This window comes from Colletes latitarsis, chromosome 7, assembly GCF_051014445.1.
Source record: "Colletes latitarsis isolate SP2378_abdomen chromosome 7, iyColLati1, whole genome shotgun sequence".
Taxonomy (NCBI): domain Eukaryota; kingdom Metazoa; phylum Arthropoda; class Insecta; order Hymenoptera; family Colletidae; genus Colletes; species Colletes latitarsis.
This window is the reverse complement of record NC_135140.1, coordinates 6805073-6832651: the sequence shown is the minus strand read 5'-3', so window position 1 is coordinate 6832651 and position 27579 is coordinate 6805073. Positions and strand designations below refer to the sequence as shown.

The following is a 27579-nucleotide window of genomic DNA, read 5'->3' as shown; positions in this document are numbered from 1 at the left end:
ATTCAAGATTAAACTTCGGAGTTTCGTAAGTCGTTCCGCGCCAATATTTGTTGGGGAGTGGTTTTAATTTCCATAAGTACCGTAATTTCCGAGTTTTCCCTTCCATCTACTCTCGACCGTGCCGTGCATCTACGCGTATTTATTAATATCGTTAATAACATGTGTATACGGACAAACGGGTTCGCAGCTTTCCGCCAGTAAATATTAAAATTCCCGCACGAAAGTCACGGTGTGGAACGATTTCCGTTCCAACTCTCAAAACACTCGATTTAAATCTTTCGAATTAAACAAATTAAAATTGATCCAATATCAAGCAGACAATAAAAGCATTGAAAAATGTAAAAATAATTTCCATAGTAAAACAAATTAAAGTTATTCTATCGCGACGTTAAAATATTATTTGTCTCTCACAATATTAAGGTAATACTGACAAAGTACTCAATGAGTCAAGTTAAATAAAAGAGTGCAATCGTTGATTATTTAAGTAGTACGAGCGAACGTAATATTTTTAATTTTTTCGAGCCCTCCTTCCTCTAGTTTTTCTAGGGTTAACGATTTACAGAGACCGTTGCTCGGTCGCTCGGTGAATTCTTTTGGCCGTTGGGAAAAAATTTCATGCATCTTGGGCTTGATTAAATTTCTTCGTGATGGCGCGCATCTGCTTTCCCGGTTAAAGTGGCCTCGTAAACATTTCGTCCTAATACTTTTTCGATAGTCCTATCCGAGTCCTGTGTCTGCTCGTGGTTCGTGTAAAAATACGCCGCGGAACTGGTTGTTCGAAAACGACGGTCTGGTTGCAGGACAGGATGCGTTACGTTTGCAAATCGTTTCGTGCATCTAATTAAATTCCTCGAGCCACGTGATCGAAGATCGTAAAAATCAAATCTGTTAGCAACGAGGAAATTCTTGAACACACAATGTATGGCCTCGTGCGATTAAATCATATATGGTTCACCGAGCACCTCTGTTTTGCGATACGGGCATCCGTATGGCAAATTTAAAGCTTGAACAGAATAGGAAAGAAAAGAATTTTGACTTTTCTTTCAAATATGGTGTAATTAAAATATTGAGAAAGACGAATACGTCACAAAATTTTCTGATACATTGCTTTAATACTGTTTTAGAAAATAATTACTTGAATAAATACATTTACTTCTTCGTTTAAATTATTAATCTTTTTAATAGAAATGCACACGATTATTGAGTGAATGTTTATTAGCACGTAATTGAATATTGCACAAAGCTTGCTGGACCTGGGAGTCGTTTTATTTGAAAAAGTAAAAAGGTAAATAGTTTTACGACCGAGACAGATCTTCCTTATGCAAGACGTTTCGCTACTTTATCTTAAGTAGAATTGCTGGCGAACTTTCGCAGGTCTTTTCGAAGTTTTTATTTGCTTCTCGGCAACTTTTGCCCGAAACAGTATAAAATTATACATTCATTAAAAGTTCCAAGACGTATAGGCAAGCACGATTGATTTGGACGATTACAGGGAAGATACAGTTGCAGTTTTGCCATCTACTTTACGTTAACAAGAGACAGGGTAGACACTTGGAACAGTTAAAATGAGAAACAGCCGCGCCGGTGCTTGGGCGCGCTTTGTTTTCCACCAGCCACGGAAAACATAGCAAATGTCAGACCGTGGATTTATGTAAATGAAACTGGCTAATTCCGAGGAATTTTAGGCACTATTTTCTATGCTAATTTTTCCTAAAAATTTCGTTCCAAATATGAAATACATCACATGATTTGATTCACGAAATATTCTTCAATTAAATAACTAATTTACAGGGAATCGAATCAATTAAAAAGGAACTGAAATATATCTACCAATCAAGAATATACAATAAAAAAATATAGAAGGGTTGTAACTAATTAAAGAGGAGATGTTAAGTTCTCCGATCCGCAAAATATTCTCCGATTAACCCTTTGCCATACAATGACGAGTCTGACTCGTTACAAGTTCTTGATGTCAAGTTTTACAATCACTAGACTACTCACTTTTCATGAAGTTTTATATATTTACATTCACAAGGTATTCGTAAAACAAATGTATTCTTTTTCGTGACCATTCTTTGTACGGACAAATTTAAACAAAATTAAATAGTATACATTTGAAAGATTGTTTGGAATTAAATCGTACGTCAAGGGGTTAAATAACAAATTTACAGTTAATCGAATCGATAATATACAACATTTTTTCGTAACTTTGATCACACAAAAAAAAAAACAAAGAAACGAATAGACTACAGTGATTTATGAATATACAGGGTAATTAAAAAGGAACTGAAAAATATCTAGCAATCAAGAATATACAATAAAAAAAATGTAGAAGGGTTGTAATTAATTAAAGAGAAGATGTTAAATTCTCTGACATTTTTTGATAGGTTATTTTCATCTCCGGCGGTGAAAAAGCCAGCCACCTTCGCGGCCATTTTAGATTCTGGATGGCCGCGATGAAGAGACGTTCTCGAAGAACGTTTCGTAATACGCTAATGGAAAAAGAGGCGGCCGCCGTGAGGAGATAGCAGCAATTAAACGGTCCCGTGGACATTATAATACGCGCAATTTGCTTGAGAAACGTTCGTGCCGAATTACGCGCAGTTCATGGTCGTCGTGCCGTTAGCCACGTGATACGAAGGGAGAATTAACGAAATTTCATTTACTCGAATTCGCGCGATACAAGTCGCCGATGAAGCCAGGGGCGCGCGCGAGGCGACTTCTATTTGCCGTTGAAGGCAGTTATTACATCGTTATTTCATCCCCGGCCAGCAACGCGGTATTAAATTCTCATATTGTCATGCTACGCGAGCTCGTGGAACTGTAGTTCCCAATGGTGAACGCAGTCATTGCCGTCCAGATACTGGTAATTTTTATTGATGGACCGACGCGTGCGATTTAACGCGCCGGAAACATGGCCGTTTCGAAGTCTATTTTAGCTTTCTCGTCTCTCGTAACGCGCACTGAAACTAGTAAAATCCTACCGTAAGTTCGAATCTGTCGTTTTGTAATAGACACTCTAACTCGAAGAAAGATTCTTATTATTCCTTTTAGCGTATCTCTAAAGCATGATATCTAGAAATCTACATTTTTAACGTATTATAAAGTAACCTATAAACAGTCAGTATAAACCAACTATTTTACAATATCTCACACTAGGATTCATACAGTTGAAAATTTGTGTTTACTGAAATTTTCAATTTACATCTCGTTACTAGTATCTATCATCGTATCGTCTAATTTTTTTCTGGGGTCAAATGTAACTTTGAAGTTTAATTATCGATTTTTTAATGTTTTTTATCGTCTTTGTGAACTGGAAAAAATACGAAAGAAATAAAGAATTTGACTGAACAACTGTTCTTCGAGAAAATGTATAAATAGAAACTGAGTTTTTTAAAGGTTTACAGTAGAATACCACTGTTAGAGAAATGTAGATGTAAGTCGTTAACTGACCTGGGTTTATTGCGTGGACAAAATTTACGTTCGACCAGCCACGCGTAAATTGTAAACTAATTTAAGTAATCATCGTGGTGTTTAGCTTGAAGGAATTTTACATGAATCTTCGACAGCCGCTGTTCGATCTATTTTCGACACCCAGTAAACCATGTTCCATTTGAATGGAAATAAAAACTAGAAATTCGAGTCCGACCGTACTAACAAGGGTCGTCGACCAGCCGTTGGGTAGTCATAAAATCTATTACAGAATTTGAGGACTGTTTACAAGCATGTCCTTCTTACCTGAGGTTTCGAGATAACACGAATCACTTTCTGAGGGTCGAACGGAAGTTCTAGCTGCCAGTATTATTTCGACAGCGAACGCGAAACGAACTGTACGCGATTTCTATGCGATAAAAGACTTTTTAAAAATTTATATTAGCAAAATGTGCAGACGATTAATTTCGAGCGAAGTTTCGCGATGAGTGTCAAAAATTCCAAAAAGTAGCTATTAAATAAATTGTAGAAATTACCGTACAGTATTTGACAAACACAAACATTCGTGTCAATGTGGGAAAAAGTGTATTTCATATTGTACAAATTTCAGAATATCAATATTTGTCCTATAATCGAAAAATCAGAATCTGATCGTATAATAAATATGTTTACAATTATAAAATACAAAACAATATATATAATACGCGTGTGATCGTGCATCCATGTGTGACCACGTGCTGGGGTTCCTGCAACGCAAACCGGAAGTCACACCTGACAATTTCAAGCTCTTATATCTCCGTAACGAAGCATTGCATCCGAAAATGGTAAAGTACTTTTCGATTTATTACGAATCGATCCTGAAAAATGGTTCCACATTTTCGATAACACTCTGTAGAACATTTAAATCTTGCACCGTTGAATTTAAACTTAAAAAAAATATTACAAAATTGTATTTATGTATATGTATCTACTATACAGGGTGTTCGGCCATCCCCGGAGAAAAATTTTATTGACAGATTCTAGAGACCAAAGCAAGACGAAAATCAAGAATACCAATTTGTTGATGGAGGCTTCGTTAAAAAGTTATTAACGTTTAAATTTCCGCCAGTACTGAATTTTTTTCTCGAAAGTGCGTAGGATTTCGTGGGTATGTGTATTCACAAAAAATGGTTGTATTTGACCCCAGAACCTAGATATAATTTTTTTAGAACGATTCGAAATTTTTTTTTTCGCTGAAAAATTTAGGCACCCCCCTTCGGTTTTTCCTAAAAATTCGTTTTTCATTTTTAATAAATTTGGTTGAAGCTGTACGAAAAAGTTGTTTAATACTTTTTTGTAGCTATCCATGAGCTCTACTTCCAGACTAAATTTCAATGAGATCCCTTCACTATTGTTGAAGTTATGGTCGTTTAATAATTGGACCATTTTTGTGATGTTTTCCTCATTTTGCGGGGTCAAGGATAAACTTTTTGAATATTTTTGCAATTTCTACATATTCTTCACTAAAATACGCGTAGTTTGCTTTTTTAAACATCAAAATCGTCCAATCCGTTCAGGAGTTATGACATTTTAAAGATTCGCATGAAATTTCAGGGAAGCATTTCTGGGCCTCACATTAGATTTTCGATAAAGAATTTTTTTCTCGTAAGTGCGTAGGAATTCGGGGGTATGTCTAATGACCAAAAATGATTGTAATTGACCCTCGCAACCGAAAATAATTTTTTCAGAACGATTTGAAATTTTTAATTAAATGTTTTAATAACTTATTAATGAAGCCTCAGTCAAGAAATTGATATTCTTGATTTTCGTTTTATTTTGGCCTTTAGAACCTCCCATTAAAATTTTTCACAGGGGTGGCCGAACACCCTGTATTCTGCGTCCAAAAATATTGATAAACTTCGTACATTTTCGAAGAATCTTTATTTCTCTTGGAAACTCACGCGAGTTTAAAGTTCACGAGACGTTCGGTGGAAAATGCAAGGAGCACCGTGGAAAATAATAAGACGAAAAAACAATTACCTTTACGATAACGTTAAGAGCGGCAGCGAGTTTCGAAGTTGGAGTTTCGTTTAGACGTTTCGGAATACAAACGGTACGCGAAACAGCATTTATGAAAACGTAGAAACGGCTACGGCGAATTCGACGTCGTACGAAAACTGGGTTATGTAATTTATGTCGTCCATTTCGTTAGATATCCATGGTGTATCTTACGCGACGCGGAGTCCCGTTAAAGCTCTCGAATCGATATTACTTTGGATGGTCTCGTTTTTATTTTCGCGTCGATGCTCGATGTTATCGTGCCGAGTGTCTCGCGGAACGACAAACTTAATGGAACATTTCCATTTCTTTATTTATTCCACGGCCCATAATATGCAGCACTTAACAAAAAACTACTGTAACGGACATTTATCGAGAGTCCATCAAAACTTTTGCACATACTCGATATGATAAGAAATAAAATTTGCTTCTAGTTTATTTCGACTTGCCAAAGTAATATCGTTTCTTATTTCAACTCTCATCAGGACTATCCAATATACTCTCTATTCGATAATTTTTTAACGAACCAAAGCAGAAATTAAACCGATCAAAAATAACAGTTTGGCTATTCATCTTTAACGAGCGATAAAATTTGACGAAAATTTCAATCTTGGCGATCGTCGACCTCGTTAAAAGCAGCTAGAACGAATCATGCGATTAAAGCGTATTTGTGCCGTGAATCGATTGGCTATAAAAGCGCGACCATGTTCCCAGCCCGATTAATGCAATTTCTTCGAACGGCGTTACTCGAGACCGTAATTTATCGTCTCGTAAAGCTTGCGCTAAATAAGCAAGGATATCAGGCGCCGGCAACACGCGATTTTCTTGTAACACTTTGATATTCTTAAAGTCTCCAAGTTGCCCTGGTAGTTTCGCGAGAAACGGGGCGTAACTTGGAACGATGTTCGTAACCCTTGTTTGGCCGAGCCCTTCCGTGATCAGGTTTATCCTACGAAATCGATGCAGACGCTGTGCCAGAAAAGAGGAAGCCGCGCGCCAGTGTGAGGGGAGGAACGGTTCGTTCGAATTAATTGCATCGCAACGAGAAGTTTCGTAAATGAATGCGTGGCACGCACGGTACTGCTCGTGACGAACAATTTGTCCAATTATCGTTGGTCGTGCAATTCCGGCTTTAACGCGGGATCATATGAAAATCGCAAGTCTTCGTCAAAGTGTCCTCTGTTTTTCTTGTTGTTTCAGCGCGTCACGTAATTAGAAAGTTCCTGGAATTAAAATACAACTCGCAGGCGAAAGGAATTTACGTAAAGTAATCTCTGCTTTCAAGTGACATTTTTTTACACTGAAATAGTCCATTCGAGAGCGACGAGATACGTGTTTTAGCTGAAATCATTGCATTGTGATTGAATTCGTTCTGCCATCTTTGTTATTCTGTTCATCTAATATTATTGTGTGAAGTGTTTTTGAAAAATATTTCATCGTGGATAATTAAATATGGTATGGTGGACATATTTTTAATAGGAGAAATGCGCCAATCTATGTATAGTATTCTCACGAATATATAATGAATTATGTCCACTAATGAAAATCGAAATTTGGACATTTGTTTCTTTTCGAAGCCTGATCCAAACACGACTTTATTCGGACGATATTTAATTATATTCTTTCTTTGAATCTGAAGTTCATTACTTCGGATTTTAGTACAAGGTTTCTGATTGAATTTTGTCGTTATCCAATTTATAAATTCTTCGTTTATTAATGTCGTTAATTGTACAGACTCATTGTAAAATTATTTCACGACTCTCAAACAAATAGAATGGCACGTGTAATCCTTACTCAGTAGCGATTCGATGAATTTGCAATTAAAAATAGCATAAGTAAGGCTGTGTTCGGACCCATTGCCAACAAGAAAGCCGTACTAATCCGTTTATAATACTCTCACAAAGACACAATGAATCCTCATTCATTATTGGAAATTAAAAGATCTACGTATGGCCTGATGTCTTTGTGAATGTATTATTAATGGATTAACGAGATTTCCTCCGTGAGAATGAGTTCGAACGTGACGTTATTCGGATTGTTTTTAATTGGACGTAATTGAAAACTTCTCAAAAGTTATTTTAATCCACTATCATCAGTATCAGATTGTATCCAATAGTGAAGAATGAAAAATGTAGTATTAATATATTTACGTAGTTATTATACAGTAAACGTTATCTCCTTCGAACGATTTATGACTACACATAATAGGAAATTTTTCAGAAATATTAAAAATTGCGAATGTGAAAAAATAATTCAGACAACACGTGATTAAGAATATTCCGAACATGGTCGTGATTAGACTTGCTTTTATCAGAAAAATTTTTCCAAATAAGCTGTAGCATTCTGATAAAGAAACAATGAAACATTTTTAATATTTTATTTTATTCGTTTGCTGATACGTCTCGTTTATTTGACATATTCGGATAAAAATCGCTGCTTACTCCTTTATCGAGCCAGCCTATATTGTTACTCGAAAACGTAAATTATTGTAGTCGACTCGAAGCTGTTCCTCCTTATGCAAAGTTAGTAAATCTTTAGATAAACTTCCTTGGGCGCAGTGGTCCGATGCTCCCCGTGAATCGACAACTTCTTATCGGTCGGATTTATCTTTTACTTATCAAGAACTTTTAGTTTCTTTCTCTTAAGTTTTATGCACGAAAACGTAACTACTCTCTCACAGTGCAAGTCGATTAACCAAACTAATTGCTGGTTCGGTTGATCGATTTTGGATATAATTGAACGATTACGAACGACGTTCAGTTTTTTACTAATAAACCGTAGCCAGAATTAATTAGGTCCGCAGAGGTTTAAACCGCACCCACATAATTTAATATCTGTTATTAAAAATTGTTTTATGAACGCCTCTACGGACTTTGCTCTTGTTATCTTCTATATTCCAATTTTTATTTATTTTAGTAAATTAAAAAAAATTACAAATAACACTGGTGGATCTATTTATTTTTTTGGTGGAACAGAGAAACCCCAGGCTATCGACGTGTAAATAATCAGTAAAAATTTATGCAAATTGTTTTATGAACGCCTCTACGGACTTTGCTCTTGTTATCTTCAATATTCCAGTTTTTATTTGTTTTAGTAAATTTAACAAACTTACAAATATCATTGGTGGATCTATTTATTTTTTTAACGACAAGAGACGTTGAAACAACTATGAAATACTGTACGAATACGAGTTGGACAGAGAAACCCCAAGCTATCGACGTGTGAATAATCAGCAAAAATTTATGCAACGAATCAATTTATTTGGAGAAACCACGGTGTGTCTGTATAGAAATTTCATTCATATATTATTCCTTGGTTTGATTTCGGATTGCGGAGACGGATGTCGAGGACTGTTGCTGCATCGAATAAAGAACACGGTTAAATCCCAGATCCACCGAGCGACCAGTTACACTCTCACAGTTAGCCGTGTTGATTATGTGGTTTTAACCCTTCCGTGCTTTATTCAACATCAAACCACTTGACCCCTTCCCGCTAGCCACTCCAACTCCACCCTTTTTCTCCCTTTGCATAGCTTCTGTCACATTCGTTTGCTCTTTCCGTCTTCGTCACTGTTTATCGTGTGTACCTAGCGAGCTCACGTAGGTAATCGCGTACGTTTACATGCGTCCTGCGGATCACAGGTCCTGATTCGTGATCACGCTGCCTCGTGATTACGGCGTTTAACCGAGCAATTCATTTGCTTCGTGCACACCGCGCGACCCGACACTTTCTGCTCGATTCCGTCTGGCATCGATCGCCATTCACCATCGATTTCTCTCGATGCAACAACGACGATCCGAAACGCCACTCGATTCGCGTCGAAATATTTTTCTTCCTCGCAGAAACATCGCTTTTTTTAACACGTTCGACACTGTTGGGAACTCTGGTTACCAGTATTTAACGAATTTTATCTACCTTCCATCCAGTGGTTTTTAATCCTTGTATCTCAAAGTAAATCAATACTGCGCGTTAGAGTCTGAGAACCTCTTTATTCGTTTCTTTCATTGACACTAAAAATGAAATAAATTTTGTTTTACAGAAACTCTTTCAATCGGAATGTGTGTCATAACAATTTCCACACATAGTTTTTATAAACAATTTACATGTAAATTGCACCAATTGTCAGCTGACAGGATATGAATGGTGTTGGACATTTTTAGAAAGATGCTTTGTCAAAATGGACTTAAGGGTTTTTAACTTTCTTAAGCTTGAAGCTTAAAATACTGTCATAAAACTATCAGATTCAATCGATCTGATTCTACATTCTATTCAGGTCAATTAAAATCGTAAAGTATGATTATCAAATGTCAAATAGTTCGAAAGCTCACTTCCATCAAAACGTTGTGTCAATCTACGATGTTCGATTGAAGCGGTAGATGTTTGCGCGAAAGAAAATTCAGTATCGACGGACCGAGCAAATATCGATATGACGTGTAAATATGTTTACCGAAACACTTGAATGCAATCCATCACGAATCAACGTGACTCCGCTAATTAATTAGAGCAATATCGTTGGCAATAATCAAACAATGTAATTGCAGTCATGATTAGCGCAAAACGGTATCGCGTAACAACCACGAACATATTCATACTATCTGGTTAGAAGGCAAACACGCTCAAACGATTAAAAGTACCAGAAACCGAGACGGGAGATACCGCTTGCAATAGGAAATTAAATTTTTCGCTAAACAATTTCGATATTCCTAAATATCATGTTACGAGTATCTTGAAATTCGAGACTCGGTGTATTCGATTAACGCTTTCGTTATCGAAAATGGAATATTATATTTTTTAACCAGCAAATGTTGCCAATCGATGACGCGATACTGTATCGATTCGATTCTAGCGTTATTTTGCACGAAATTACCGAAATCCAGAGAATTTGGTACGATTTGTTTATTCAATTTAAACGTTTCTAGAAATGGCAATAAGCAACAACAAATAATACATATTTGTTAATGTTAGAATTAATACAAATCTCTGTTTTAACTCGGAAAATAAAATATTTACTTTCAAATTGTTGATAGAGTAATATTCTAACAGAATTAATAAATGTCAGGAGTATTAGTTTGAAGTTTTTTGTACTATAAACAAAGTAATTCGTTGCTGAAATGGTTGAGGGTGTAAAAAATAATTTTTATTTACTATTTACTATTTTTGTTTAATCCATAAATTTTTTGACTTGACGGATGTCTAACATCATTGTTTTTTATTTCAGGTACGTAAAACAAACGGATTTCCAGTAACTTGTGTGTGAATCGATACGTGAGTAAATTGAAATTACTAATTACATAAAAGTTTACTTGTTTAGAGTTAAACAATAAAGGAAATCTCGTACGAAATGTAACACTAAACCTACCGACACTTCATGTATATTCATTCTTACCAAGGCTGGTAAATGACCAGTATTGTTCTTTCTCTTCTACTAATTTTTGCATTATATGTATAGATAGTTGTGTTTTAACGTTTATTCATAAGATGTCTTTCTCTTTTATGTCGCACATTTTTCCTTAAAGCATGTATTTTAAAAATCTAAACAAAAATATTCAATACTTTTGCTTTAAATGTGCGTACTTATTACTTTTACTCCATACAGAAAATTTACAAACTACGTCAAAATTTTTAAATTTTCATCGGATAATAAAAATAAATTACCTTTGAAAACGAATTTTGTTTCAAGTCGATACCATAGCTAATTTCGAAGAAAACAATTGTTTACGAAGAAATGCTGGCATAGTAATTACGTAAACATCTTGTATACAAATTTAAATTCATTTTTTATTAAATAAACAATTTATAATCCAGTTTTATCGAATATCAGTCGTATAATCAATAGGAATTACTGAAACTTCTTAGTAGCGTCAAAGTAAATGTGAAAATAAACATAGAAGAAAGCATGAATTATAGTAGGTGATATGATCATTAGATGGAGAATGAAATGACCTTTAAAATGAGCGTTTGTACGAGTCGATAGCTTTATTAGTTCCGGAGATATGACGATTTTAGTTTCAAGTCGATGCGGTGGCTAGTTTCGGAGATATGAGCGTCCGAAGCTTTGTTTACGTTTTTGTTGCGCTCGCGCGAGTTCATTCATCCCCCGCGCGCGTAGATAGTAGACAGTGCGTAGTAAATTCTTGGAAATACTATGACTTCCTGGTCTCGTGACTGTCTCGACTCACGCGCGACAAGGAGGCCCGACGCGACGCGTCAGACGAAGACAGCGATAGTCGAATTAAGAAAAATACCCTTTTACATAAATTACGATATCTCGAAAACGGAAAGTCGGATCGACAAAAACCAAAAACCATTTTAAAGAGGAAGCTTTGCCGCCGCTAACAGTGGCTCAATAATTAATAAAACCCTAATAGTTTCGGAACTGCATGTAATTAAAGTTTTAGTAATTTCAATACGCGTTGGTAGTCTGTTTTAACATGGGTAGAGCCGTAGCAGAATTTTAAAGAAATTACCCCTTTACATAAATAACGATATCTCGAAAACGGGAAGTCGGATCGGCAAAATCCAAAAACCATTTTGAAGGGGAGGCTTTGCCGCTTCCAACAGTGGCTTAATTATTAATAAAACCCTAGTAGTTTCGGAACTGCACGCGTCTAAAGTTTAACTATTTTTAATACCCGTTGTTATACTGTTTTAAGTGAAAACTGTGAAGATTCTCTCTTTTCATCTTTGCTATATCAAATGACTGGTCGTGGTAGGCAAGACTGACTACATAAACAAACAATAACAATAGAAGTGAATATTCAAAAATTCATTGTACGTATACTAAAAAAAATTCATGAAGTTAAATGTCGCGAAAATATCAGTGTATGTTAAAAATTCTAAACGAAATTTTAAAAACAGTCGTGGTAGGTTTAGTGTTAAATTAAAAGTCTATAGAATTAATATAAAATTCTTATTCTTTTGTCTACTAAGGAATAAGAGTGTAATTATATTTAATATCGAAGGGCCAAAATGTATTCATTATTTTAAAGCGTTTCCAATGGCAGTAACCATATTTAAAAATTTATAACTTGCATTCTTTCTTTGGAAACAATTTTGAAACACCTAAGTTCGAAATACCGGTCATCGGTGACTATCGTGGCAGTTAATACGTTAACCACATGTCTCCACAGCTAAAGAACCACGCCTAATTTTTTAGCATCCTTGCAAATGAGTGAAATTTTTTCGTAATTGCCTCCATTTTTTAGGTGCATTACGAATTACGTACCCATCATTATTATCGTATATTCATAGTAACTTAGGAGCGCATGTCGGCCAAGTGACAAGAGGCGCGATGTAATTTCAATTAAACACATTCCGGAGGATACCCTTCACCGTGAACCAAATTCTGGACCGCGGAATATCGACGTCGCCATCCTGAGTGGTTTCACTTGCTCTCCGGATCCACCGCGATCGATAGATTCAGTATGTTAATCAAACTAAAATAACTTGACGTTTCGAATGGGATCAGGGATTAAATCACGACCAGCGTTCATTGTTACGATATTAACATCTAAGATTTTTCAGAGAATCGTTGGAGCACATAAAATTGTATCAAACTTATCATTGTTTTCTGTGGGTCTTGTTTGAACAATTGTAAAATTATTTCAAGATCTGCTCGATATCTCCGGTATTTCCAAATAATTACTTAATTCTATTCACAGACGGTTTTATAATTGTTCGAAAAGAACTTCTACAAGATTCATTAGAAATTCTAGATTATTCTCGGCAAGTATGATGTTGCATGAAGGGAACCCCTATAAAACTGATTGAGAAACTTTTGATTATTCCCAACAAGTATGAGAACTTGAAGTTTCTTGAATTATCACATTATAATAGTAGCTTGTGATACTTATCAAAATATTCAGTAATATTTCCTTAAATATAGTCTGGAGCTGTTAAACAAGAGCCCTAATATTTGTAAAGTTATAAATTAGTTTAATTAGGAATGCTGTCAAATAATTACGCCATTCAATATTTTTGCTACACACGATAATTTGAACAAACTTCGAGGACATATTCAGGGCATGAACGTGTTAAAAAAATTCTAATCACGTATATCGTTTGGACTTATTTTTAAATATATTTAATCCGTTGATAGCATTCTCATAAATAAACAATATAAGTAAAAATATACGAACGTCAGAGTTTCCATTGCTGGATGAAACGTGAACAGTGGTGGAGATGGTTCCGTTTCATCTGTCCGAGGAAACTTCCTTTCGTTTAACTGGACTTTACTGCACATCGGTCGTGTCTTGAATGTATTTTCGAGACATATATAACAATGATTCGTAATTTCTGATAAAATAGAACTACAACAGTCGTGGGAATTTGTTTCTATCCGATAGTCGTGTCCATGCACCGACGTTCCGACTTCCCGTGAAACCGTAGTAGACTCATAATAGTGCTTCCTATATGAGAAAATGTTAGTTCAGCACCGTGGAACTTATTTAAAGATTGTTCTCCGTTGAATTACTATACTTTCGAGCCACGAATTACCTTCTCGTTGCTCGAGTTCTCGTTCTGTTCTGACTCCGTGGAATTATTACCGTCAATTATATCAAATTTACTCGACAGAGAGAATTCTTCCGTCGAAAACTACCCCTCGAACCTGTGTAATTTATTTGGAGTTAGGGCAACGAGGTCATGGGAAAATCCCGAGGAAACGTTCGTCGGGTTTCCGAACTTTTTAACAAAAACTCGACTCGAACGAGGGCGACGTCAGTCTAACGATTCGATATAATTACGATGGATCTAATTCTGCAGTACACGAACAGATACTGCCATTGTCATTCTAATTTCGCGCTTCGTTGCACAGGTTTGGCGGATACCCAACGTATCCCGAGTTTTGATCGATGATGTGCGTACCTGGAACTCCCGATGGAGTCGCCGATCTTACTCCTATATCACATTTCCACGCAATTTTATTCTCGAATAATGAATAAAAATTTTAGATTCGTTAAACCAACTTCCGTTTTTGTTTCATTTATATTTGTAAATTGGAATCCATTAACGTGTCAAATAATATTATTTTTGCGATACTTGAAAAAATTTTAACTATACTATACAAATTTTAATTATAATTAAAATACTATATACAAATTTTAATTATATACACGGGTTGTTGAATTATTGTAGAGGAAACTCTGTACTAAAAATGTTACAATTAAATTAATTGTTTTGAAGTGCAGTTGTTTAACCAGCGACTGTTTTCCTTGCTAATGAAAATTTCGTAAAAGATACTTTTGGTATAAGGTATACACATCTAATTGCAACGTACAAAGAATAAGTATTTTAAAGTTAACAATATTGGCGAAAGCGTATTTTCGAAGCAGCGAATTCCGTTAGCCAAATCCGAATTGTTTCGAACTTTTAGGGTATTCTACACGCGTTTGTTACTCGTAGACTGAAACGTTGTATGGGTTTCTGATGCTCTCAATCCACGCTACCATCAGCAATAAGCTAATAAATTCCCGTTCGAAGAAGATAATACAGAGCGTAATCTAACGTGTGCTGACTCGTCGTTCCGTGGATATTGAGAATTTCAGTTCGCGAGTCGAAGCAGTGTGTATATTCAGAGATAGCGTATTGTTATTTCAACCGAAAGTATCGAGCAAAATAAAGACGTTAGACAACGTATCGGAAAATACCAACGTTAAGCCATCAAACTAATTTAAACTATCGAAGCTTAGAGAAACTTCATCAGTCATCTCAAATAACCTCAAATAAGATAAAAGTATAAAATAATAAATGTTTTATTCGATATTTATTGCATGAAAGTACTCGAATAAACATTCATCTTTCAGTAATAATATTATGACGTGGCGACACTTCCTGTACTTGCCACTAGAGGGCTACGCTCAACTTGTCTCTCTCACAAGTACTCGATCAGTCATCTATTTTTATAGATACGCTCCTCGATCGATCGTGTAATATCCCAGCATTGGATCTGACTCGAAACGTGTATTATAAATTTTCAATTCTTCACCTTTAATCTATGTGGTTTACATTTCTAACATTTACAACCTACAAGTTACTTTACATTTACAATTCATAGTGTAACAAATAGCTACTGTGGTTCAGTCCAGATCCTAATACTGGAATAAATTCACGAGATCTTCGATTATAATATCTTTTCAACGAAATAATTTCGTGAGAGGGAATGAGGTGGAGACAGAAATAATATCTTGCGAAATAGAAAAACGAGGGTGGACGTTCTGGCGAAAAATCTAATCTGCAGGAAAGTTAACCGTTGCCGCCTTATGCCTAACACGACCTGGCCCTCCATTGTGAGTCGGGTGCTAGGTTTCTCACTTAAAGATAGCCACCCAAGGCTGTATATAGCGTGTAATATGGTACGAAGGAGATAAGGACGACATGTATGTCGACGAGTCACCCAAGATAAGCCGAAGAACCGGGACGGTTACCGAGGGGGAACTTCCTCATTTCTCAACCCCTTCCGCACTTATCGTCCGGGTTATGCGCCATTTCCATACACCTAATGGTGCACCGCGAATAGCGAAACAGCATTTCGTTTTAATGGGGAACGGTGTACATAGCCCTCTTACAAGAGGGTTTTGGCAAGTTCCTGTCGTCGTCGTCGTCGTCTTTGTCGTCGTACCAAAGTTCCTCTTCGTTAAGTACTTTGGCAACACGTCCTTGAGCGTTTTTGCCGTCAATGAAGTCGAATTTTCTCGCGTTCGCCTTTAAAAGTTCACCTTTCGGCGGCGGGGGCTCCGAGAGACTTTCGTCGTTCCGTCGCTGATTAGCGAGAAGGGGATTCCACCCTTGCGGGTAGAAACTTTCCAGCGCCGAGCTTTTCTCGTTCTCCCGCGAGGAAATTAAAAAACCTCAAAGACTCCTGTTTAGAAATTTTACCTCGACGTTGTTGCTCGATAGATTCGACTTAGCAAAACTCGCCTACCGTTCAGCTAACTACATCGCGAATTTAGTCCACGGTCCAATGACAACGAACGTCGTCCAATTACCTCAAAGACCACAGAAGAAGATAAATAAAAATACGTAGTTTTATTTTGTTCTCTCACAACGAACAAATAAAAACTTAAAACTTTAAATTCCTTCCTCTATATCCTCTTCCTTAAACCCTTGACGTACGATTTAATGTAATTTTTCAAACGTATGTTATTTGATTTTGTTTAAATTTGCTCGTACAAGGAGTGGCCACGAAAAAATATAGATTTATTTCGCAGAATACTTCATGAATGTAAAAATGTGTTGATTTTAATATATAAGACTTGACTCATGAATGTGAAACTTGACATTAAGAATTTGTCAAGGGGTGAAGTAGTAGTCTCACCTAACCCTACTAAAAATAATCGAAAACAGTGTAATATTGTTTTCCCCAGCTCGCCAATCGCTTCTAAATTATTGACATAAATTTTCTTTTATGACTCACTGTATAAAGTCGAAACTTCAATATGTTATAGCTGTTGAACTATTAGGTTTAGGGCAAAAGTATCTGAATACTTTCTTGTAGAGACTAAAAAACTGCACCCGATGGTGCAATCAAAATTGTAGAGTTGTCCATTTCTGTCACGTTAGGTGTCGCGTTTGGTAACTTGGCGCAGGTGAAACACGTGGAACGGATGCAGCCTTGATCCGCTGTGCTCCAAACGGTCCGTTATTTCGGCCGAAAAGTTGGACCGATCCCGCGACCGAAGGGGAGGGAAGCCTCAATTTACGAAGAGTCACCGAGCTAAATTCGTGCTCCGGCGTTTATCAACGCAATTGTGGTAATCTCGAAAGACGTAATAATAACGGGAGCGTGTGCGGCCCGTAACCCAGACCGCAGACATTCGCGATTATACACACTAGGCGCGCGTAGGAGTGGCTGGTGCGCTGTGCCCACGGATGCACGCTTCGTTGACTGGCTTAACTCAATGACTGCAGACCCTGTACACCAATTTTACATCCCAAGGCAAAATTTGTAAATTTACTAAGTTTAACCCGTTTCACGTTCTGTCTAAAACGTACGTAATTAATAACGCGACCGTAAAACGCTACGTATCGACAAAGAGGAAGGGTTTACTTTGGGGGGAAAAGGTGTGTCAAGTTTTCCCACATAATTTCACTTCATATTTTTCTCGTACATATAGAATTAAATATTAACTAATATTCAGAATTCCCCATGCTTTGTGTTTAGACATTTCTCATTTCTTCACGATTCGTAAGTCAAGCACTTCTATTCCACCTAAACTCAGATGACGTTCATTTTAAGAATCATTTACTGTACAAATTAAATATTGCATAGTATTCAGAATTTTCCCTGCATTGTTTCTAAACGTTCCTTATCTTTTCGTTGTATAGTAACGATTCTTAAAATGAACCATACGATTCGTAAATTGAACACCTCGATCTCTCCCAAATTCAGGTGGTGTTCATTTTAAAAATCTTTACTGCACAAAGGTTTGCTGGTATCGAAGTTCGTGCCACACCCCGAGGCGACTGTTCATTTTACGAATCATTACTGTACGTCTGAATTTTTTGTAATCGCTAAGCTTAGAAGGATGTTTAAGCCGCAGAGAGGTGATTTTGAATTGTTTTCCCGCGAGTACGAGGGTTCGATTGAACGCGAAAAGATTAAAATTGCTATTTTTCAAAGTTTCCAGACGCGTAAGCCTACTTAAATCGCCACCGCAGAATACCCCCGCTAATCCCATCGCCGTATCCTTCGGTTTTGATGCGATCGACGAGCCGCGATATCGTTGTCGGCTAATTACCATACTTCCGCTAATTGCGCGTACAACGAATCGCCGTCCTTCAGCAGCCTTTAAAACGTTCCAGCAAGGTAACGAAATGGGAGATCGGAAACGGCCGGAAATTGCACGGTCTGAATCCCGACCGGAGGATTTATCGTTTATAGAATTAGAGACGCGCGGCTCGTATAGCGTCGATCGTACTTATTTAATAGTCGTTTAATTCGTTGGTCGATGTCTGTTTTACGGAGTCGCGGAAAAGCTGCCACCGCGACGAGTTTTGGTACTTTTTTTTTAGGAACGACCGTAATTTCAAAGCTTCTTTTCATAGTTGAGTTTACAGTTTGTTTCGTTTAATGGCCGCTCGCTCCAGAATTAACTATGTAATTGCTACTCCATCGAGGCAGTGGCGCAGAGTGCAATTCGTTTCCGTTACATTGTATGCCAGCTGAATTACTCGATGTTATCTGAAAAGGAAGTATCGTCTGAATGCAAAAGTTATTTTAGTGCTTCCCGGTGCACGATGTTTCTCGATTTATATAACGAGCCAGAAACGGACACAATTTTTATCTAGATGCAAATTTCGAACGAGCAAAAATGTAATTCTACAAGTTAGGATTACAATTTTGTTGCATCGCCTTTTACTCGACCCGTCCGTAAACTCGTTTTGTGGGAATTGCAGATAAATTGGCGACAGAATGGGGGGAACGTGACACGTAAATATTCCAGGATTAACTTTCCAAGATAACGTTCTTTATTACTAAGCATTTTCTGTATTTAGATTTGAATAAAAAAATTCCGTTTATAAATCACTACATTTATAAATCTATCGAACTGTTTTTATTTCCAAAATCGAACGTCTGGAAACGAAAACCTTTTGTTCTGCGGTTTCGATTTACTTTTTAACAAAAAATCATCTCGTTTTCGGTTATTGAATCAGGGAACCTTATACGCCAATACTAGAATACTGGTTTCAATTTTATATTATTTGCCCCCTCTGTCTTTTTTTTAACGTAACAAAATACCAAAACTATTGCTTTCGACATTGGACTTTGTTTCTTATTAGGATTTTAAACATAAAAGTGTATCGGAGATATTTTAACCTACCTAGTTTTGGAACTTCGTGCACCTTGGTATTTGAATACGTTGAAAATGAAAACATTTTGTCAAAAGAGGCTTTGCAATTAGTAAAGCACCGGTTTTATCAAATTGGGGGCAAATGGTTTCTTCGGGAAGATATTGATCCGGAAAGCTGCATTTGTACCGAACGGAGGACGAAAAATGACATCACTGTGTTGCACTGGCAACAGACATTCAATGCAAATGCAGTAGAAAATGTATGATCTCTTATTGTAAGATCGGGGCACTCGCATGCCCACAGAAAAGGAATCTATAATAAGCGGAATATTGGTACGGTTATGCCGGACCAATAATCCGAAGATCGCAGGTTCGAATTTCCCTCTTTTTCCTCGATGCTTATGTCACGAAGCATCAATTTCGAGGAAAATTTATTTTGACGTTAAAATATCTCCAACACGATCCAGTCTAAAACATTTTGACGATGCAAATAGTACAAAATTTGAAGAAAGAAAAATTGATTTTCGATTACTTGTTCAAAAAATCTAATCGATCTCTCATTATTTTTTTCATATGATAAATACGTCTGACGTAGCTTCCATCGTTTGAAAATTGGTTTAAAAAAACAAATAATCAAGGTTACTGCACATTGAAATTTTAATTACAATGTAAATAGAATACACAATTAAATGAGATTTGTTTTTTTACTTTTTAGATCAATCTCAAACTTTTTAGATTAGTTTCCAAACTAAATGTATTTTTTTCGTACGAGTTATGTTTGTTATTTCGTGCAATTTAACTTAAAATGTGGAACGTTCGGTTGAAAGAAGCGGAAGGATCGCTAACCGAAAATTCTGTTATCCGTACGGTATTGTCTCCCTATTATGGACCAACGCGACCACTTTACTCGCATAATTGAATGCAGTAAACTCATCCTGTGTTTCGACTCCCTTTTCTCTCTCGCTGTGTCTGTGCGCGTCGTCCTTGTACTGATCCCTTTCCCCCTCCTCGGCTCGTCTCGTTTGACGTCAATTTCAATCGAGCGCGGTTAATTGACGTCTACCGTCGAAAGAAATGTATTCGATGGCGGCTAAACGCATTCCGCCCCGCCCTATCCCTCCGCGAAGCGCATCGCAAGAACAAACCTTGGTGCGACAAAGAGACAGGCACAAATGGCGAGAGGGTATCAGCAGGACCGTCACAAGTCAGGGATGAAAGGGGCACGTGCCCCTGTACTCCACGTTAACAATTAAAACAAATGAAATCAATTGCTTTACAGGTTTCTCGCTTCAAGCTAACCCTTGATCGTATTAATTGTAACTAAAAAAAAAACACGATCTTCACTCTTTCCTGCTTGCTTTTTAAAATTATTTATTTTCCTTCGTCATACAATTGATGAGAATATGTATGACAAAATTAATTCGTCACGTTTTCCACAAATTACCAACGGGGTCGTGGATAACGATACGTTTTCTTTTTCAATATAGTAAAATTGGAAATAAGTTGTAAATAAGCGTCTTTGGTTATCCGTGCATGACTTTACTATAGCATAAGTTATCTTACAATTAAACAAACAAATTTTCCCTCAAGAGATATTTATTTCTAAAATTATAGGCATGTAGTTCGGCGACGTTTCCCACGCTCGCCACCAGATGGCTATTGTCAACCTGCTTTTCTCACAAGTACTCGACCAACCATCTCGTTTCTTCCTACAAGTGAAATCGGGAATAATCCAAGTTTTTCGTACATTTAACCGGGAAACACCTTTTGTTGTACAGCGTGTGGCGCAAAGAATTTTCACCGTTTAGCAGGATATGTACTCGATTACGCGATCGGTGGCGTCGATCGACGAGTCGCGAAGGGACGGTTTTCTTGGCCGCGGGGCGAAATAAATTTGGTACGGCGACCGCAATGAAATCGAAACGACGGAAGGAACGGAGAATGAGAAGGACAGAGACAATCAGATTATTTTATGCCGCATCGTGAGACACTCGAGCCCGGCGAAGGGTGTAGCGGGTATGCATATAGACGAAGGCTGGTTCGGCGGTTGAATACGCTTTGTTTTCCGTCGAAAGACAATTCAGACGTATATTCGAGTGTAGAAGAGGCCCGGAACGATGAATTTAAACGGACGCTCGGAGGAAAAGGGTGTGGAAGGAGGGGGTTGGAAAGAGTGTCATAGACCAAAACGAGAGCACGGAAAGGTGGAAGAGAAGGGAGAGAATTTTCTGTACGATAGGGATGAGATTCAAGACGAAACGAGGGGAAGGGGGAGCATAAGAACACGTTGGTTTTGGGTAGGACGATGTTCTTACGCGCATCCTCGAAGGGCGCCGCTACTGGATGGAATCCGGGTTTCCTTAATTACAACGACCCTCTTCTCTCCCATTAATAAGCGCCCTAAACAAACTGCCGTCATATAAATACTTGGATTTCTACCTCGTCCACTCTTTCGCGCAAGCGGCAACGGCTTCGTTCCCGTTGTCTTTCCCCCACCTCCGTCCTTTTCCCTATAATTAAATTTACACTGCGCTTCGCGAGTTTGGTTCCTCCGTTCATTTAATCGGACACCGGGCGTTAGTATAATTAAAAGCACATCTCTTTCGGAATTCGCCCGGGCTCTGTCTTTGGAACATACGCGCGTTTTTCTCGTCCCGGTTTCGTGCTCTGCATCTGTGTGTGTATTTCTCTGTCCCGCGGTCCCTTCTCTCTGCAACCCCTCTCTTCTCGTGCCCTCTCTCCTTTCTGGAACGAGTATTCTCTTGTTCCCTAATTGCGAGCCACTCCGTTGTCTGTACGTGTTTTTGGCGTTTCTGTGCGCCGCGAAACGCTCTCTCCCGGCCTTCTCCTCTGTAAAACGATGCGTGAGCAAAGGTAAACGCACGCGGACCACCGACGTTTCCGGTCGCGAACCAGCCAGTTTAGCTTGGATATTCGGAGAAACACCCCCCCTCTTTATAGACGAAAGGACAGAGCCATGCTCACGGTATTTTGTAATTCTTCTTACCCCCTTTGAAGCCTCGAACCATTCTCAATCTGACCCGCTGTGTGTATTTAATATTTTTGTAATATTTTCTGTGGGCCCTAGAATGGTTTAATTAGAGCAAGAATTCAATTTAACAACTCATGATTAGGTTGAAGACAGTCTGAAGTTCGACATACAGTTACTCCTCCACTCGTATTCGTACACTATAATGGCGATCCACTATAATTCTTTCCTTTTTTTTTTTTTGTAAATGTTGTTTATAACAACTGAGTTACTTCTATTTACAAAATAGTGTTTTTTTATTTTCTTGTTTCAATAGTGACGGCGAAGTAATGTACAATTACAAAACTAGTAGAGAAATATAATATAAACAATATACAATAATAATAATGCCAACAATACGCGATTTTATTTTCGCGAATTTTTCAACAAAATTAAAAAATTTGAAATCGTCCTGGAAAAATTATTTTCAGTTGTAGGAGTCAATTACAGTTATTTTTGGTCATTAGACATACCCCCGAATTCCTAGCCACTTTCGAGAAAAAAATTCCTTACCGATAATATAATTTCAGGCCAGAAATATCACTCCAAAATTTCGTGCGTATCTTTAAAACGTCATAACTTCTAAACGGATTGGACGATTTTGATGTTTAAAAAAGCAAACTACGCGTATTTTGATGGAGAATGCGTAGAAATTCCAAAAATATTCGAAAAGTTGTCCCTTGACACCGTAAAATGGGGAAAACCCCATAAAAATGGTCCAATTTTCAAACAGCCATAACTCCTACAATAATGAATATATTTCAGTGAAACTTTTTTCTGAAGTAGAGCTCATGAGTACCTACAAAAAAGTATTAGACAACTTTTTTGTAGGGCGTCAAACAAAATTACTAAAAATGAAAAACGAATTTTTAAGAAAAATTGACAGGGGGTAGGTGCCTAAATTTTTCGATGAAAAAAAAAATTTCAAATGCTTCTGTAAAAATTATTTTTAGTTGCAGGGGTTAATTACAAGCATTTTTGGTCATTAGACATACCCTCGAATTCCTACGCACTTCCGAGAAAAAAACTCCTAACCGAAAATCTAATGTGAGGCCAGAAATGCTTGCCTGAAATTTCATACAAATCTTTAAAATGTCATAACTCCTGAACGGATTGGACGATTTTAATATTTAAAAAAGCAAACGACGCGTATTTTAGTGTAGAATATGTAGAAATTATAAAAATATTCGAAAAGGTGATCCTTGATACCGCAAAATGAGAAAAACCCCATAAAAATGGTCCAATATTCAAACAGCCATAACTCTTACAATAGTGAATATATTTCAATGAAACTTTTTTCTGAAGTAGAGCTTGTGGGGTCCTACAGAAAAGTATTAGACAACTTTTCTGTAGAGCGTCAAACAAATTTACTAAAAATGAAAAACGAATTTTTCAGAAAAATCGACAGGGGGTAGATGCCTAAATTTTTCGGCGAAAAAAAAAATTTCAAATCGTTCTGAAAAAATTATTTTCGTTTGCGGAGGTCAATTACAATCATTTTTGGTGAATAGACACACTCCCGAAATCCTATGCACTTTCGAGAAAAAAATTCGATTAGCTGGAAAAATTTGTCGAAAAAGTTAAAAAATTTCAAATCATTTTGAAAAAATTATATTTAGTTGCAAGGGCCAATTACAATCATTTTTGGTGAACACATATACCTCCGCAATCTTACGTACTTTCGAGATAAAAATTCGAATAGGTACTGAAATTTTTAGACGAAATTAAAAAATTTCAAATCATATTAAAAAAATTATATTTAGTTACAGGGGTTAATTTCAAGCATTTTTGGTGAATACACACGCCTCCAAAATCCTACATACTTTCGAGAAAAAAATTCTTTACCGAAAATATACTGTATGACCGGAACTGTTTCTGTAACTTTTTAGTGATGCCTCAATCAATAAATTAGTATCCTTGATTTTCGTCTTATGTTAGCCTCTAGAATCTCCCATTAAAATTTTTCGCAAGGGTGACCGAACACTCTGTATGTAAGGCACTTATTTTAAAATCTTTGGATTGGTATTAGGTTGCTAATTGCTGTGCTTCTCCATTCTGGTGCCACATATAACAATATGAGTCTAATCAACATTTTATATACCAGTTTTCTGTTATTACAGCTAAACTGTAAATTTTGTACTAAAATTGAGCATAGATTTTTCCAGACCGCATACCATTTTGTAATTATCACCTTTATATGTAGCCTATATGTTAGTTTTGAGTCCATTTCAATTTATTGAAATAAAATCTCTTACATATCTCGATGTATTTATAGTGAATTGTTACTCCAGTGTAGGAATACGAATGGAAACTGTACGTAGCATATAAAAATGTTTTAAAATCGATTCCCAAAGACGATACGTTTTCGCCGGTGTCAGCAGCGACTGGAACTGCAAAAGGATAAAGTATGGCGCGTCTTGCACGCTCCGGAGGAACGTCCCTGATCCTGATGCTCCTCACGACCGCTTTGTTTTATCTAGCGCAGGGTTTAGCAGAGGAACTACGTGACACGTGTGTTACTTGTTACGAGTGTCTACTTAATCTTCGGCCCTCTTTTTATCGCGATAAACTCCTTCCAACAGCAAGTTTTGTCAGAAAGTTTCGTCCCCGGCTTTTCCGGGGACGCTTCTTCTTTCGTTCCCTTTGAGAAATCAACGGTTTCGCGGCGCATTTTCGCCACGCAGCAGCACTTGGTCTCGGAGTCGCGTCGAACTGGATACTTCGACACCGGAAGATAGCGTGTCTCAATATTTAATAGCGTCTGGATACGAGTGCTGTCTCGACACTTCTGAAATTGCAAGGCGAGAGGGACCTCTCGAGTGCATAGGTACGGCAAATAGACGAGGGAAGGGAATCCCGTCGTTGTCTGGGGCTAAGCTCGCTAGAGTCGCAGCAGTTAAGCAGCCTTAAGAGGATAAAGGATTTAAAGATCAAAAGGATGGTTCGATGAAATATTCAGACGGAAACATCGTCTTTCCGTGATGATTAAGGCTCGCTGCGCGCCGTTATATCCATGGGTTGAATTTAGGAGAAGTATTAAGAGTCGGGACGAGTGAAAAGGTCGGCTGGAAACGTAAACGAGCATGATTGATGGAACGCCTACGGGATATCTCGGTATCGATGGCGTTTGAAGATGCATTAGATCCTTAAATCAATTTACTCTGTTGCGACGAATAAAATTTTAAGAAATGGTTTCAAAGATGGTGCGATTTGGAGTTTCTTTTGGGAAGAAAATTTCTCTCGGATACGAGAGTAACGTGCCGAAAAGCTTGGAGCAAGGCAAGGATTTCTTATACAAAATTCGTTACAATAATTTATGAGATAAATGTAGAGTAATACTTGATGTAGTCTTAGTTTTTGTCAAGAGTACCAAGCGAGTATTCAATAGTTGCGATAGTCTGAGCTTCCCGCCATTCGCTCGTCGACGCTGAGGCCACTCCCTGAGGGATCTTATTAAACTTGTTGAGCTATACATGGCCGCCAGTGTACGTAGGAATTTGCACTTTGTACACTTTGCACGGGTACTTGGTTAAGAGGCCTCGCTCGAGAGTTTCGCACGGGCGGCTTCCAATGTATTCGCTGGGACGTACGGAGATTAGATTACGTTTTCGTGTACGCGTTGTAGAAATTAATTGGTTCGACCTCGGTATCGAAAGATTTCAATCTTGTTCCGTTTCCGTCGGACGGGAAGCAGCTTATTCGAACTGATGGATCGGTACGGGTTGGTGATGGTTCGGCTTTCGGACGTGGAAACAATCGGCTGGTGAAAAAACGAAGATGTCGGGCACAGATTTAAAGAGAAGGAGGACGTCGTAGAGTATCGTCGGAGACTTGGCAGCAGAAGGACGTGGAAAAAAGAAGAGGCGTGGCGGGGAAGCCAAGGGGGACGGGAACATAGGGAGATTGGAATACCTATCTACGAAGAAGCCAGAGAGACAGAAAGGGAGGTAGGATAACGATCCGAGAAAGAACAGACAGAGCAAAGAAGAAAATGGGAGACCTAGGACCACGGTAGAGACACTTTCATGAGATTGAGCTCGAATTCAATAAGGGATGAATAAAATATAAACCAACCGGCATTGCGATCCCATGTTGGGGCTAAGGGTACCCGACCCTTGTGTAAATAAATAAAAACTATATCCGAGCCGAATCGCAGACAACTGGACGGCGATCCTTTCTCTAGATATTTTCCAGGTAGACGATTCACCGACCAAGCTAAACATCGTGCGATTAAATCCACTCTCTTTCTGTGATTTTTGAAAATAAAATACATAGAATAATTGAGAACCGTTAGTGGAAGACGAGTGAGGAAGTTCCAACACTTTTTCTTCTTAAAGAATTTGATCCGTCGATTGAGATACAGTTGCCTCCTACAGAAAAGTATTACCCGACATTTCCGTAGAGCGTGAAACAAATTTATTAAAAACAAATTTTAAAGAAAAATCGATAGCGTGCTGAACTTTTTGGGCAAAAAAAAATATTTCAAATCGTTCTAAAAAATTTATTTTTGGTTGCGAGAGTCAATTACAATCATTTTTGGTCAATACACATACCCCCCAAATCCTAACCATTTCTGAGAAAAATTCCTTACCGATAATATAGTTCCAGGCCAGAAATATCACTTCAAAATTTCGTGCGTATCTTTTAAACGTCATAACTTCTGAACGGATTGGACGATTTTAATGTTTAAAAAAGCAAACTACGCGTATTTTAATGGAGAATATGTAGAAATTATAAAAATATTCAAAAAGTTGTTCCTTCACTCCGCAAAATGAGAAAAACCACATAAAAATGGTCCAATTTTCAAACAGCCATAACTTCTACAATAGTGAATATATTTCAATGAAACTTTTTTCTGAAGCAGAGCTCATGGGTACCTACAAAAAAGTATTAGACAACTTTTCTGTAGGGCGTCAAACAAAATTACTAAAAATGAAAAATGAAATTTTAAGAAAAATCGACAGGGGGAGGTGCCTAAATTTTTCGACGAAAAAAAAAAATTTCAAATCGTTCTGAAAAAATTATTTTCGGTTGCAGGAGTCAATTGTAATCATTTTTGGTCAATAGACATATCCCCGAAATCCTACCCAGTTTCGAGAAAAAAATTCCTTACCGAAAATATTATGTCTGACCATACAGTTGATATGCTTCCCTGAAATTTCATGCGAATCTTTAAAATGTCGTAACTCCTGAACGGATTGGACGATTTTAATGTTTAGAAAAGCAAACTACGCGTATTTTAATGGAGAATATGTAGAAATTATAAAAATATTCAAAAAGTTGTTCCTTCAC

At 37.4% G+C, this 27579-nt stretch overlaps 1 protein-coding gene across 20 annotated transcripts in view; it reads left to right on the top strand.

Annotated features, from left to right (window-relative positions):
* The window catches only part of LOC143343149 (protein muscleblind), a 562363-nt gene that overhangs the window by 292944 nt on the left and 241840 nt on the right, over positions 1-27579 (top strand). The window contains exon 4 of one of the 20 annotated variants that reach the window (XM_076767732.1): positions 10688-10817. The exons of the other annotated variants lie outside the window; for them this stretch is intronic. Within the exon in view, the coding sequence (XP_076623847.1) occupies positions 10688-10726 (39 nt within the window). The 3' untranslated portion in view covers positions 10727-10817. Of the gene's footprint in view, positions 1-10687; positions 10818-27579 lie in introns of those variants that run through there. 20 annotated transcript variants of the gene reach the window in all.